At 39.3% G+C, this 15,192-nt stretch overlaps 1 protein-coding gene across 1 annotated transcript in view; it reads left to right on the top strand.

Annotated features, from left to right (window-relative positions):
• ulk4 (unc-51 like kinase 4) overlaps positions 1-15,192 on the top strand; it is a 261,176-nt gene that overhangs the window by 127,852 nt on the left and 118,132 nt on the right. Inside the window, exons 25-27 of the mRNA XM_042332045.1 lie at positions 367-423; positions 3,259-3,310; positions 6,091-6,185. Coding sequence (XP_042187979.1) covers positions 367-423; positions 3,259-3,310; positions 6,091-6,185 — 204 coding nt within the window. The remainder of the gene's footprint in view (positions 1-366; positions 424-3,258; positions 3,311-6,090; positions 6,186-15,192) is intronic.

The raw sequence follows: 15,192 nt of genomic DNA on the forward strand, positions 1-15,192 counted from the left end.
GGGCGAAATGCGGCAGCCAAGTGCACACAGCAGTGTCCCACAAACAGTTGTGGCTTGAGTGACCAAATTATTATTATTTTTTTAAGGGAATATCACCCCCAGAAAAGCCATCCGCCAATCGACTAACAGCCGGGTTCCTACTTACTGTTAGGTAAACAGAGGCGTTTGGAGTAAGGATCCTTGCTCAGCGTTTCGCCCTGCCCAGGAATCAAACCCAGGTCCTCTTGTTTACGAGGCGAGTGCTCTAACCACGAAAGTTCAGGATTGCATGATATTAAGAATATTCAGGAGAGTTGAGAGTTGGTGCTGCCAAAATTCTTTAATAGTGATGCTAAAATTGTGCATTATAAACAATCTGTTTTCCAGGTGTTCCGGCCCCAGATTGTAACAAAGGAATTTCTTGTCAACTGGGGTTCGTTGCTTGTAAGTAAAGTATTGCAATACTTATTATTGTAAATAACAAAGAATTCTGATCACTATGCCTTTTAGAAGACATTAACTGATGGCCTGAAATGTGGGCAATGTTAATTCAAGGTTTATTGGTGTTCCCCTGTTGTCCTTGCAAGTACCCTGGGTGTAGAAACATCAGCTGAAAATATTAAAGGAAAATCAGTTGATGTTGAGGAAAAGCGACTGCCAGCAATTACATTTTAAACTGCAGAACTAGCCAGAAACATGATTGTGCATCATCTACTCTTTATCAAAAAGTAACCATTCTGCTAGTTTGGGGAGAGATGCTGCTGTGCAGAAATCAATAATTTCCATCAGGAAAACAGGCAGCTAGTGAATTCTTTTCCATCTAGTCATATTTATTAAGCAGATCTGAAAAAGATTTCAGCAATATTAAGTTGCCAGTATGGCTCCGGTTAACTGTGACTGAACCAGAGATTTGAATTCTAGGCAGAGGATGGATCTCGCTTTTGAAGAGTTCTTTAACATTTAAAATTCTTTGCTCTTTTGGTTGGGCTTTTTGGGTCAGTCAATTTAGCATTTCATTTTCTTATTTAACCTATCCTCGATTTCCAATTTTTTATCACTATTAAGACTTAAATCCACAATTATCTGCCAAAGAGGAGAAAGCTACAAACTCAGTCCAACTGACAGCTTGACATGCATTGCATGTTCCTATTGCAAGATTAGGTAAATTCCCAGAAACATCTATAATTGGGAAAGAGGCTTCCAGTCACTGTTTTGCATTAAAACCAGCTTTCAGGAATTTTATTTATTTATTTTACAACAGGACTTTGAACTTACAGTGTATACTGAAACCAATGCAGTACTGTCAGCATGCCGTAGTGTAGGACATGCTATCCTTTGGTTGATATTTTAAACAGTCCTGTTAGATGGACACACAATTCAAAATTCAAAAAGAGTTTTTCCTGGTGTTCTAGCCACTAATCCCCCAGATAAAATTAGTCACTCAATTCATGGCTGTTTGTAGGATGTTGATGATGTCTGCCACATACAACTACAAAGTATACAGGTAGTGCACTTTACAGTAAATTCTCTGAAGTGCTTTGAAACATCCTTTCGATGTGAAAGGCACTTTATCAAATTTAAGGAACACTATTTTATTCTAATGCAGATCCTGATGTATTAACAACTAAAATTTCAGTGCTCATAGATTTCAGTTTGTGGCAAGTAGATTTATTTCTCCTTAATTTTCAGATGTTCCTAATTGATGGGACTCCAGATACAGAATTCTCCCCCATTCTAAATCCACTGGAGGGGCTCAGTCCCCCAGCTCCAGCACTTGTCAGTGTTAATCCACTAAACATCATCTTCTGTCTCATAATGGCTAAGCCATTACATTTACTGACAATCAGGTCATCTATCTCATTGTTCAAAACTTACAGACAAACAGAAGTCTATTTTTGGTAAATCTGTCCTGAATGCAATATAAATGCAACATCTATCCTGAATGCAACACAAACTGTCTCCTCCATCCACCTTCCCATGCCTCGCCCATCCTCCCGTCAAACTCCAACTTGTGAGGAGATGTTGGACTTCCTCAAATCCAAAATCGAGGGGATACATTCAGCTACCTCAGCCCCGTCCACAGCTACCCCCACATCACCTTTCCCTCATGACCCAGCCCCCACACATCACCCCCTATACTCCTTCGACCCTGTCTCTCCCTCCTCCCTCACCACGACTGTCTACAAACTCAAACCCACTACCTGCTCCCTCAATCCCATCCCCACCTCTCTCCTCATCTCCCAGCTCCAACTTCTGACCCCTCTCCTGTCCGACGTCATCAACCTTTCCCTGTCCACTGGTTCAGTTTCCATCCCCCTAAAAAAAGCCATCATCACCGCCATCCTGAAAAAACCTTTCCTGGACCCATCTCTCCTCTCCAGCTACCACCCTATCTCTAACTTCCCATTCCTCTCCAAGGTCCTGGAACAAGTCGTCGCGTCCCAGCTCCTCTCCTTTCTCTCCCGCCATTCCCTCTTTGAACCCCTCCATTCCAGCTTCTGCGCTGCCCACAGCACAGAAACAGCCCTGGTCAAAGTCACTAATGACATTCTGAACATCTGTGATCAGGGCTCCCTCTGCCTCCTTGTCCACCTCGATCTCTTTGCCGCCTTCAATGCCGTCGACCACTCCATCCTCATACACCGTCTCTCCGCTTTACTCAATCTTCACGGATCTGCCCTTGCCTGGTTCGATTCCTATCTCTCTCACCATCTCCACTTTGTTGCCTCTACTGGTTTCTCCTCCAGCCTCCACACTGTCACGTCTGGCATTTCCCAGGGCTCTATCCTTGGCCCTCTCCTCTTTAATATCTACATGCTCCCTCTTGGTGACATCATCCGCAGACATGGGGTCAACTTCCAATATGTATGCGGATGACACCCAACTCTATCTTTCTGGCTCTGGCCTGCTCCACATCCCCCGGACCACCCGCCCCACCATTGGCGGGAGAGCCTTCAGCTACTCTGGCCCCAATCTCTGGAATTCCATCCCCCAATCACTCCGCCTCGCCCCCTCCATAGCCTCCTTCAAGTCCCGCCTCAAAACCCTCCTCTTCGACCATGCCATCGGTCACTCCCCTTACCCTCCCTTCCCTTCTCCCTCCCTGACCCCAGCTCGGGTCTGAAATGCTGTACACTGTTCAGTGCCTTGGGACGTCCTCCTGACATGAAAGGCGCTATACAAATTTAATCTTGTTGTTGTCGTAAATGTTGCCAAATTTACAGTAGTGTAGCCCTTTGAATCTCTTCCTTTGACGTTTGATTCTTGATTTGTTTTCAGACTCACATTAAATCGGTGGATTGTGGGGAAACTAATTTAGATAGTGCAGTAGGTATGTACATCAACAGTATCATATTTTTAGAAAAAACATATATATACTTCCTCATTCATTTAACCTCTACATTCAATTAGAATATTGTTATGCCGCAGGAGAAAACAATGGGAAGCTTTCTCTGTCCCGAGCAGTTCAGTGATGATTCTGTTATTTTAAGACCTCAATCTGGGTTGTGCCTTGGCTTTATTTCTTCTGTCAATGCTGAGACTTCTATATTCTGTCCCATCAATACAACTTTGACATTCCTGTTTAACAGTTCTCTTATCTGTTGACAGAGAGAATGACATCAACACTACTAACACTCTTAAAGAGGAGTTTTCTTCAAATTGATATTGAGTTTCCTCAATGTTTGTACAGTAAACCTCACATAAGTCATATCAGTTGGCACCATACATGTAATATGACTTATGCAAAGTATAAGTTATGTTAAACCTGTATAAGCCGTATCATATATGACTTATGTAAAATTATGTATAAGTCGAATTTTATATGACTAACACATAACAATTACACAATTACTGAACTGGCTGGTGACATAAGGTAAGCTTTATTTACCATGCTTAACGCTTGCATATTAAACTATGGTAGCCCATTCTTTCCCTATACAGTAAGGCACCATACAAACTGCTTCACACACTTCCCTCCTCTCTTTCTCCCTCTCTTAATTACTATCTCTCTCCCTCCCTCCCTCTCTCTGTTTCTCTCTCTTCTCCCTCTCCCTCAATTACTCTCAAAATCCTTGCACCAATGTTTTGTACCAACGAGTAGTGGCTCACTGCAGCCTATCCTGATCGGGCCAATTCTGATTTCTTTGGCCACCAGCCAATGCCGTTTCCTAGTTTAAAAAGAGTACCTCAGATCTCCCCAGAGATTGACTCTTCCACCACCTGTCTTCGCTGTCTTTCATCATTGCAAAATATTTCCAAGTGTGGAGCCTGTTTCAAACTCAAGATGAGAGCTGAACACGGCAAACTATTTTGCTCGAAGGCAATTCAAGCTGCATGGATGTCAAAGCTCAGCATTTCTTACTGCTAAAAGATCTTGCAATCAACCTGGGCACTGAAGCACTGCTGCATTCCCTGGACAGTTAGATAATCGAGAGTGAGCAGGACCACTAAACAAAGATGCACCACTTGATCAACAGTGCCATGTTCTGTCTGGTCTTAAACAGCGAGGGAGAGAGCACTACAGTGGCTGAAATTCCTAATCAACACTGATCACAAATTACCCTAACCTGTAGGTTTGGCCGAAGCTGCTTCTAACCAAGTGACCAGCATGTTTGGATTGCCAATTCCTTTGAGACAATTCAATTCCTGAGTAGGGCGAAATCTTGGCAAGTTTCCTTACTCCATACTCCTCTGTTTACCGAGTAGACTAAGAACCTGGTTGTTAGTCGATTGGCGGATTGCTTTCCGGGGGGAATAATCCTTTCAAAAATGCAATAAAAGAAATGTGGTCACTCAGTCCACAACTGCTTGTGCACAATTGTCTACCAAGTTTCGCCCATAAAATACGCAGTAAATCCACTTTACGATATATTCTGTGAAGCGCTTTGAGACTTCTCAATGATGTGATAAGCCACTATATCAAATGCAGATTATTATTATTATTAATCCCTGCCTCCATAGTTGGTGCACAATTCAGCTCCAGAACTGGTGTTGACCTACATCGACAAAATTAAATTCAGAAATTATCATCACTGGAACTGTAAAAAAGATTAGGCCAGTAAAACTCAGTCCCTAAAACCATGTGGATTGTTTTTCACCAATCCTAGAAACTAGAGACTGAATTTTATTATGCTCAATCTCCTACACGCAGTACCACCAGAAGACTGAGTAGTTGCTGTTGAGAAACCCAAGCTTCAGATTTAATGCCAGCCAGGGAGACCACCAATGCAAGACTACTACCATGCAGTCTGAATTTTTCTCCCAGGGTCTTTGCCAAGTACCTATCAATAATAGATCTCTTGTTGAGATAACAAGATCTATGCATTCACATAATCTGGACAACTAATGTGAAAATCATTGGGGGATACGCAGCCCAGAAGGTCTTAATGCCATTGAAATATCTGAAAATTGCAATTGAGAGAAATTCTAATTGACCCAACCCAATGTCTAATATTGTAGGGGTTTGTTTTGAATATATCCTTTCTGTTGGACATATTTGTTCCTATTTAAGTACAATTTGTTACAGACCAATGTGCGAAGGATTTCTCCTGAGGCCATCTGCAAGATGTCTACCTAGTGCAGTATTCATGTGATTATTAATATGTATCAACTCGTGTTGCTGGCTCCAAGATGTAAATTTTCAGAGTGCTAGGGCTGATTTTTAAACTCTTTGGTGTTTTTAAGAGCACCTTAAATGAGTGATGAAGAATTTAAGATAATCCTCATTCTTTAAGTGAAGTTTCAGGTTCCGCAAACAAACCACCCTCCAACCAACTCTACATTTCTTTTTCTGACTTAGAATGGCCTGAAGCTGCTTTGCTGTTTTATTGTGTTATATTTCAGTCCTCTGATTGATCCTTGGGATTCTGAGTGCTGACTCCTCTGGTCAAAGGAATTAGGGCTTGATAAAGAAATAGGCCTTCTATATCGCAGAGTGGTTGAAGATAAACTGACCCCAGAAGGGATTAGTATTCCCAGCCTTTTTTCCTGCTAATAGGTTAATAGCAATATCCCATTTGTATGTGGAAGTTAAACTGTCAGGGTATTGGATATTTACCCTGAAGAGGCCACTCATTAACTATTTAAGTAATTATATCAATTTGTCATTAGGTCAGACTGCTTCAGACGAATTTATCAGAACGGTCTTCTCAGCATGGGAGGCTATTACCCAACATCCAGCACTTCTAAATGCTCATCATTCTACAGTAAGTAAAAACAAGTGTGTGTAAATACTGTATTTGTATTGTAGGCTGTATCCTGAAGAATGATTCATATAAAGCATCCATATGGCACAATTCTCCCTTCCAAAGGACACTGCAGCTCCTGCTACCCCATACAGAGTACTTTCAGACAACATTACACAGACTTGGCCAAAAGCACTCTGATGGAATAAATCCAGCAGCTCCTCACAATTAATTGGTCAATTAGGTAACTGATGCTTGGCAGCTTGAATTCCAATTCTCAGTTCTGCATGATAGAACTGAAAATGCTCAGTCTTAAAAAATTAGGTGTCAGCCTGACCCAGTAGGTAGCACTGTCGCCTCTGAGTCAGAATGTTGAGGATTCACAGTCCAGGCTGACACACTAGTACCGTGGGTGCCCTGCATTGTCAGAGATGCCATCCTTCGGATAAAATGTTAAAGCAAGGTCCCGTATGCCTGTTCAGGTGGATGTTAAAGATACCAAGGCACTTTTCAAAAAGAGAAGGGAGTTTCTTCCAGCCAAAAATCCCTTAAATAAAATTGGTCATTCACTTCATTACTGATTGTGGGACATTGCCGTGTTTGCCTACGAAACATGCAGTCACTAAATTTTACACTAAGTCATGTGAAATGCAATGGGACAACCTCCCAATGTGAAAAGCTTTATATTAAATGCAAAAAAGATATATTATCTAAATCATTTTTATATGAATACAGCACAAGCTTTATTACTCCTAAAATCAGTAGTAATAGTCATTCTCCTTATTGAAAATAAACAAATTATGTTTACCTCATATTGTGTGAAAACATTCAGAATATTGCACAAAACTAATCTAAGATGAGCTTCTTCACCTCATTATTGAGAGCCTGATAAAAAAAAGTACTGATCTAAGGCAATACATTTTTTGAGCAGGGATTGTTGACAGAATGAGTTACTGAGCCAAGTAGTGTAATAGAGCTAAACCAACAACTGTACAGATAATTTTATGACCTTGTGAATCCTGTAGCATATTGGTTAGAGCACCAATACGAGGGTGAGGATCTTGAAGTCGATCCTCTCTGGGACAGACAGCCAGTGCAGTCTGGCAAGGACTGGGATAATCGGAGAGCAGAGTTTGGTGCGGGTAAGAGTGCGGGCAGCAGAGTTTTGTATGACCTGGATTTTAGTGGATAGGAGACCGGCGAGGAGGGCATTTGAATAGTCCAGCCGAGAGATGACAAAGGCATAGACCAGGGTTTCAGCGGCTTTTGGAGTGAGGTATTGGCGGAGACGGGTGATGCATCAGATGTGGAAGAAAGCAGTGCTGGTGAGGCAGCGGATGTGGGGGAGGAAGGATAATTGGGGGTCGAACCTAACGCCTAGGTTGCGTATGGGTTCGGAGAGTTTTAGGGGGAAGTCGGGTAGGTGGAGGAGGTGACAACCATGTGATTTTAGACGTTGACGAGAGTCAAAGAGTATGGCTTCCGTCTTGTCAATGTTCAGCTGAAGGAAATTTGCTCTGTATCAAATGCAAATTTGATAATAATAATAAGTACCATTTACAATTCAATATAGTTTTCGAATAGGAAGAGGATTGGGTTTGAACGTGGAGCATTACGCCCTGCCAAGAATCAAAGTTCTCGCAAGCGAGAAACCTGGGTTTGATTCCCAGCAGCGCGTAACGTTAGGCAACAACAAAATTCCATTTATATAGCACCTTTCACATAGGCAAGTTTCTTTACTCTACATGCCTCTGTTTACCTAGCAATAAGTAGGAACCCGGTTGTTAGTCGATTGGCAGATCACTCTTCCGGGTGTAATAATTCCTTAAAAAAATAATAATAATTTGGTCACTCAATCCAGGGCTGTTTATGGGACACTGCTGTGCGCAATTGGCTGGCGCGTTTCACCCATCAGAAAAAAATATATACAGTCAATTCACTTTACAGTATGTTCTGTGAAGTATTTTGAGACGTCTCAAAGTCATGATAAGTCTTTATTGTTGATAATTAGGTTCTATAGATTTTCAAACAATGTTATATTTCCATATAAGGGGCAGGAGAGTCTAGCGAAAATAATTTGACTTGATACCAGTTAGATATTGCTACGTATTTGTCAATGTAATACTGTCTATTACTGGACCAAGCATCTGATCAGCTCTGTGGAAAATCGAAAGCAACTACCAGTAATAAGATGCCCCTCACCTGCACATTTCATACAAAGATGTTCTAAAGGTGAGGAATCCGCTCAAGAGGTAGAATATAATTTTATAATGATTTTTGTTCTTTTTTGTACTAGGAAGAGAGAATGTTGAACAAAAGTGTTTCTTCCGTTTTAAGAAACCTGGGGTATCAAAATCCATTGAAGGAATTATATTTTCATTATCCTAGAATAGAATTGAATGCAGTTAAGCGTACTGAATGTTTGTGACCATATAATAGCTTGTCAGCAGCAGGTTGAACCTTAAATGAAATTTTGCTTATTGGCATCGGGCACATTGGTAAATCAATTTTTGCTTCACTGCACACACAATACACTAGAGTCTAATATGCGACAATTTCTAACAAAGAATCCAAGTGGGGACATCTTCCTGTTATCACAATGACCCACGGAAACTCTGCTTCCAAAGTAGCTTGCATCGGAAGGGAGTTCCCATGATTCGTTGTGTCCGACTTTTGGTTTCAGTCAATTTCACTCAATTTTATTTATTTTTATTTCCCTTCCTTGGTTTTCCATGCAAATGGCATTTGATGTTGCAAAAAGAAAATGTGTCTTTATCTTTGTCTGCGGTCCGTATCTTCAAACTGTGGGCAAAATGTGTCCTGATAAGATCAGACGCAGAGATGTAGATGGCAAAGGAAGTGGTTCATTTAGTTTTATGTATATTTTGGCTTGGGACAAATCCAATATGCCTAGCCTGAATTTTCATTAAAATGAAATGGAACTAGGTAGTTAATTGATATTATGTACTGGCTTTTTATCCTTTTTTCAATCAATCCAGGCAGACAGAGTCTGACCAGCCTAAGGGTCCAGGTGAAAAGTGTTTGAGCAGTCTCAACCCCATTCCTGGTGCTTACAGCACAAAGCTGTCTATAATTTTGCAAAAATTGGTCATGTATATTCAGAGGTTAATTAAATTAATTAATTTAATTAATTAGTTAAGTGCTGTGAAAATGGAAAAAATGTGTTTGTTTGGTAGAGTATGCTGTTCAAAGCTAGGGGTTAAGGCCCCTTATTGAGAGTGTGTAGAAGAGCTTTATCTTTTCTGACTATGCTGTAACTAAACTTGGAATGGTTAATGTTCACATTGGGTAACTAAAGTAAAAAATGCGTGCCATTTCCTGGTACTAAAATCCCTCACATTGATGAGCACAAAAAATAAAATATATATGAATCACATATACAAATATAATCATATACTGAAAAATATGTATATATTTAACTCAGGTCCATAAGAAATGCAGTAAGGTTAGTTGACCCCTCAATAATACAACTTGGATTTTTGTAGCACCCTCCACCAGGGTAGTGTCTCAGAGCACTTAATAATAATAATAATAATAATAATGACAACAATAATAATAATACTTTTTGGTTACCAGTTGGTTTAGCATTTCTATCACGACAGAAGGATGTTTCAAAGCGCTTTACAGGATTTACTGTGAAATGGAGTGACTGTGTATTTGTGGACAAATGTGGCAGCCAAGCCGGCACCTAACAATGCACAGTATCATGTAGAATTGGGATTGTAGAGGAATCTCACTAATTTATTCAGTTTATTTTTCTGATATGTGTAACCCAGGTCAAAATTCTAAGAACAAAAAGTTCTGTAAATTTTCTCAGATACCTGAAGATAATGAGTAAAACCTGAGAATATCAGTCCCATGTTCCTTTCCACATTATTCAAGCCTGACTGCATTTGCCTTTGTAGCTGGTGCAGCAATGTGAGAGGTAACAGCTTAGCAAATGCATTCATTTCTCACATTTTGCCGGGTCTACGATCGGATTGGTTTTGCAGGATCTGTGGAAGGAGCTGAATGGGACGGAATGATCTTTCCTTATGCCTTGATTTCTTTTGTGCTTCTCTCACAGGTATACTGTATCACAGCTATCCTCTCTGTTGCATCATATTTTCAATATTTTGTTCATTCACTTTTGCTGTCACGATTCTACGTTTGTATAAGACCAAATCCTCTATAAGTTATATTTCCACCACTCTTCCATCACTGTTCTTTACCCAGCTGATAGCAGGATTATGGGGAAGATTGATGAAGTGGTCAATTGTTCTGCTCCTCCTCCCTCCCACAACTTGACAGATGCTCTACCTTTGAGGAACATCTTACCTTATGCGAAATGTCAGAATTAATCTTTACTGAAACTAACAGGACTAGGCCTGAACACTTGAAGCATTGTGAGCAACTTAATGGTTATTCTCAGAGAGGTCTCACCCGCTACAATGCATTGTCACGTGATGTAAATCCTCACAGAACAAGTCTGAATCAGACTAGTTAGAATAAATGCAATTAAAGTGTGTTTGCTTTAATGAGAGTGTGAGTCAGCATACTTCATTTATCAAGCACCTAAAAATGTGTGAATTACAAAGTGCAAAAGAAAACACAATTAAGTCTTTAACGTACATCAGCTTTGGACAATTTGTAACATGTTCATGGTACTTGATGTATTCCAATACAGTAGTCGCCACATTTCCCTACGTAACATCAAGATTAAATACAAGTTCATTATTTACAATAAAAAATTGATTGGAAATGAAGTGAATGTTGTTATACACGCAAACACGGCAGCTAATCTGTACCAGCATGACCTACATAAAGCATGATAATTACATGACACCTTCAAGCCTACAATTTGCCCAAGATTTTCCTCAACAGAAAAGTGGAGTTTGTGTGAATTCCTGTACCTTCCATGGATCATTTTAATTTGGTCTTTTTGCACTCTGGTGCCCATTTTCCATTCTTCATCTGTCAAAGTCTTTATTCTCAGGCTCTTTTCCATCTTTGTGTACCAAGGATGTGAATTGGTAGATGATAATAATAATAATCCTTGCATTCTTGCATTAGATATCTGTTAGCAGGGGTTCCAGGCTTGTGAAGGCAGAGTTGTAACGCATTGGACTTAGTGAGGCATTGTTGGACTTTAAAGGTCGTGCCTGATTTAGAGGTGATAAACAGGTCACCTGTTTGAGGTCGGTTTTTTCAGCTCGATTTTGAGAGTTTACAGCACTTATAGAGAAGCTAGCCATTTGTGGTACCACAATCCTCTTCTGTTGATTCTGTTTTGAGCGCTAAATGTAGTTAAAACTGTTTTCACTTTAATGTTGAGCAGTTTGAGAGTAATTTGTTCCATGAAACACTAGGATAATATGTGGGTTCAAGTCTTACATTATTCATGTAGTCCAAATCCCTGACTGTCTAGCACCTTGGGCCATCCTCCCAACGTGAAAGGCACTATATAAACATAATTTTGTACTGTAATGTATTTTGTAGTCCAAAACGACATTTCAATGCAGTGTTGGAGATGTGCTGCATTTTCATGTCAAATGAGTCATTAAACTGTGGCCCTGTCTACCTGTTCAGGTGAATGTTAAAGATCCCATTGCATTTTGGAAAGAGAAGGGAGTTTCTCCTGGTGTCCTGGCCAATAATCCCCAAAATAAAATTAGTCATTCACTTCATGACAGATTGTGGGACATCGTTGTGTGATAATTCGCTGCTGTGTTTGCCTACAATATGTAGAGTCACTAAATTTTACAGTAAACCCTGTGAAGTGCATTGGGACAACCCTCATTCACTTCATGGCTGTATGTAGAACATTGATTTGAGCAATTAGCTACCATGTTCGTCCACAAAATACACAGTCACTCCACTTTAAAGTGTATCTTATAACGTTCTCCTGACATGAAAGGTGCTGTACTAAATGTAAATATTATATACAGCACAGAAGAAGGCCATTTGACCCATCATGCCAGTGCTGGCTCTTTGAAAGAGCAATCCATTCAGTTCCATTTGCCTGCCTTTTTCCGTACCCCTGCAAATTACTTCCTTTTAGAGATCTAGGTAGTTTCCCTCATGAAAGCATATATGATTTCTGTCTCAACCACTGTACACGGCATGGCATTCCACATCCTAATAACTCTCTGAGTAGGAAAATTCCTCCTAATCTCTCCCTTTGCTCCCTTGTTAATTATCTTCAATTGATGCCCTCTAGTCACTGACTCATCAACCAATAGAAATAATTTTTCCCTATCTACTCCATTAAAACCCTTCATAATTTTTTTAAAAAAAAACACAGGTCTTGAAGCGCTTTTAAGAACAGATTTGCAATAAACAATAAATAATGTAACAGAAATAAAATGAGCTCCTATCACATTAATTGCCTAGCAATACGAGTTAACACTTTGAAGTTTTTACTTTGTTCACCTCTTAAGATGTTCGAAGTCTAGAGCTTTTTGGATGCAAATATTGTTCTGGTGACTAAGACTGCTATTATGAAATGAGGCTGATGTTTCTTTTCATAAATGCTCAGCATTTCAATTTACTTGAACTCAGTAGTGACAGTGGATGCAAACTTTACTTATTGTAAGTAAGAATATTTGTCTTTTATTATGTTTACTTTACTGATATATCAATTGAAAGATAATACATTAAATGAAATTTAAAATGTCACGTTTGTCAAAAAGCGTTTGATATTTTTACACAAAATAATTTGTGATTAAGACAACAACTACAACAACTTGCACTTGTATAGCGCCCTCCATGCAGGGTAGGATCTCAGACCATTTAACAGTGGCGGAGCCTGACTCTGAGCCAGCGGGAGATGGCTGTAAGCACTTCCTCCCAAAACATAACCAGAAGGTCTGTGGCTCTGTCAGCAGAAACATATGATTATTAGAAGCTCTTATTTCCAAATTAGTTCTCATCCCTGTGTCACTTCCCCGGAGTAGCTTTATAACGTTCTTTCCCCTTTTCATTTATTTCTCATCAATCTTTTTGAGTCCACATGTGCTGAGGATAATGCTGCTTCTGTTCAGCACCTCCCCCTGACAACACAGCACCAATCAAGAATCAATGGGCTGAATCCAGGGCCTACCACTGTCTAGTACATCAATTTGGGACATGAGCAAGATTAATATTTATCAGATTTCAGAGATCCCTGGGCAATATTATATTATATGATGTGTTTGGCAGTGATATGATGTGTTTGGCAGTAGAAAATAATACATAATGTATTTATAATGTGTATTATTTATAATAATATACTAAAACACAATAAAGCATTTGACATACACCATATCCAAAGATGACTAGAATGTGGTCCTTCACATAAATGTAACCTTTGGAAGCTGTTCTGAACCTTATTATTATCTTACCCAAAAAGCGAATAATATCACCCTTATTATTCTTTAGGTGTCAACAAATACTTTTGAGCCTTTTTAAATTGTAAAATTGTAAAATTCAACATATATTAAAGAATAAGAAATAATAATGTTTGTTATCACACCCTAGGGCTAAAGGAAAGCAAGATTTTGCATCTTAATTCTTGAGTATTTTTGAGATCTTAGAGTGTAAAGATAAAAATCGCATGACAATAGACATATTTAATAAGCGTTTCAAAATCTAAATTTTAGGGCCTTATTAATGTACACTTCATGAAACTGCTCAGTTGTAGTCATTTAAATATTATGTAGTGAAAACCATTTTAAAAATAGACTAAAAACAGTTTCAAAGGTTGTACTTCAGCAAATTAAAATTTATACATGTTAATATGTACTCAATTAAAATATCCAGCCCTAGGGTGTTCATTTAGGTCGTCTCCCAGTGGGTTAGAAAATGCATGGCTTTTTGGCTTGCTGCCAAAATAATGATCTCTTAAAGCAACCCTTTGACCTCCTGAGAATTCCCCTCATTTGGAGGAAAGATAGCTACTGGAACATAATAAAAAAAACAGTTTTTGCATAAGAATCAACAGACAATTGAAATTGTTTATGGTAATTTAGACTGTAAAGTTGTTTGTGCTCTCACTAGCCAAAATACCTCTGGCTTTTAGCTAAAGCTGTATTTACAAAGGACACAAGGCTGCATAGGAGTAATTGCAATCTCCTCATTTCTAACCATATAAGTAACTGCAGATAGATGGATAGGTGTAGTTAAACCCTAAGAGGAATATTATGCATCTTTTTAGGCTACATAACACACTCAGACAACGATTGTTCTGTTATTTTTTTCCTTTTAATCCTTCTCTTTATACCTTCCTTTTCGTGCCCGGCTCCCTAGTTGAGAGGGCAGGCAGTTGACCTGCTTCTAAGCCTCTGCTAATGGCGCTCTTGAACTGGGCCCACTAGGAGGTGCATGACCCAAAATGACTTGTTATCTTCTTTCTTCTGAACAAACACCCTCTGCTTGGGCCCGATTCTGATAGCACACCCGACGATGGCACACTTTTTAATAACGTCAATGTGTCAATTTGCACAGCCTGGTATTCCTCAAAATCCCTTTATAAAGCTTACAAAGAGCCACAATAAGCTCTTACTATTTTCAATAACTCTTACTAACTCTTAAAATACTAAATCTAAATAACTCACTATTTTAACACCTGACGTTAATCAGTCACATACCAAATATTCTTGCATTACTTCAATGTGAATACAGTTTGAATTTACATTGAAGCAATTGGTATACCACCCTACTGAATATTGTGTCAGTGTGCGTGCACTTTTTAATTCTCTTCAATCATGCAACTCGTCAGAAGTACAATGTCCTAAACAAATCTTTGGTTTAAAATTTACGATTGTGCTGAAGTTTGGAAAATTCTTATATTCAGTCTCAGCAAGCTGACATTTAGAATCCTTTTTAGATAATAATATCCACAGGATTATTATTAATAATGATGATAATCCTTACATTTGATATAGGGCCTTTCATATCGAGAGCATACCCAAAAGTGCTTTGCAGGATATACTGTAAAGTGGAGTGACTGTGTTTTGTGGGCGAATGAGGCAGCCAATTTGTGTAAAAT

The sequence above is a fragment of the Callorhinchus milii genome, unplaced genomic scaffold (genome assembly GCF_018977255.1).
Source record: "Callorhinchus milii isolate IMCB2004 unplaced genomic scaffold, IMCB_Cmil_1.0 Scaffold2, whole genome shotgun sequence".
NCBI classification, from domain to species: Eukaryota; Metazoa; Chordata; class Chondrichthyes; order Chimaeriformes; family Callorhinchidae; genus Callorhinchus; species Callorhinchus milii.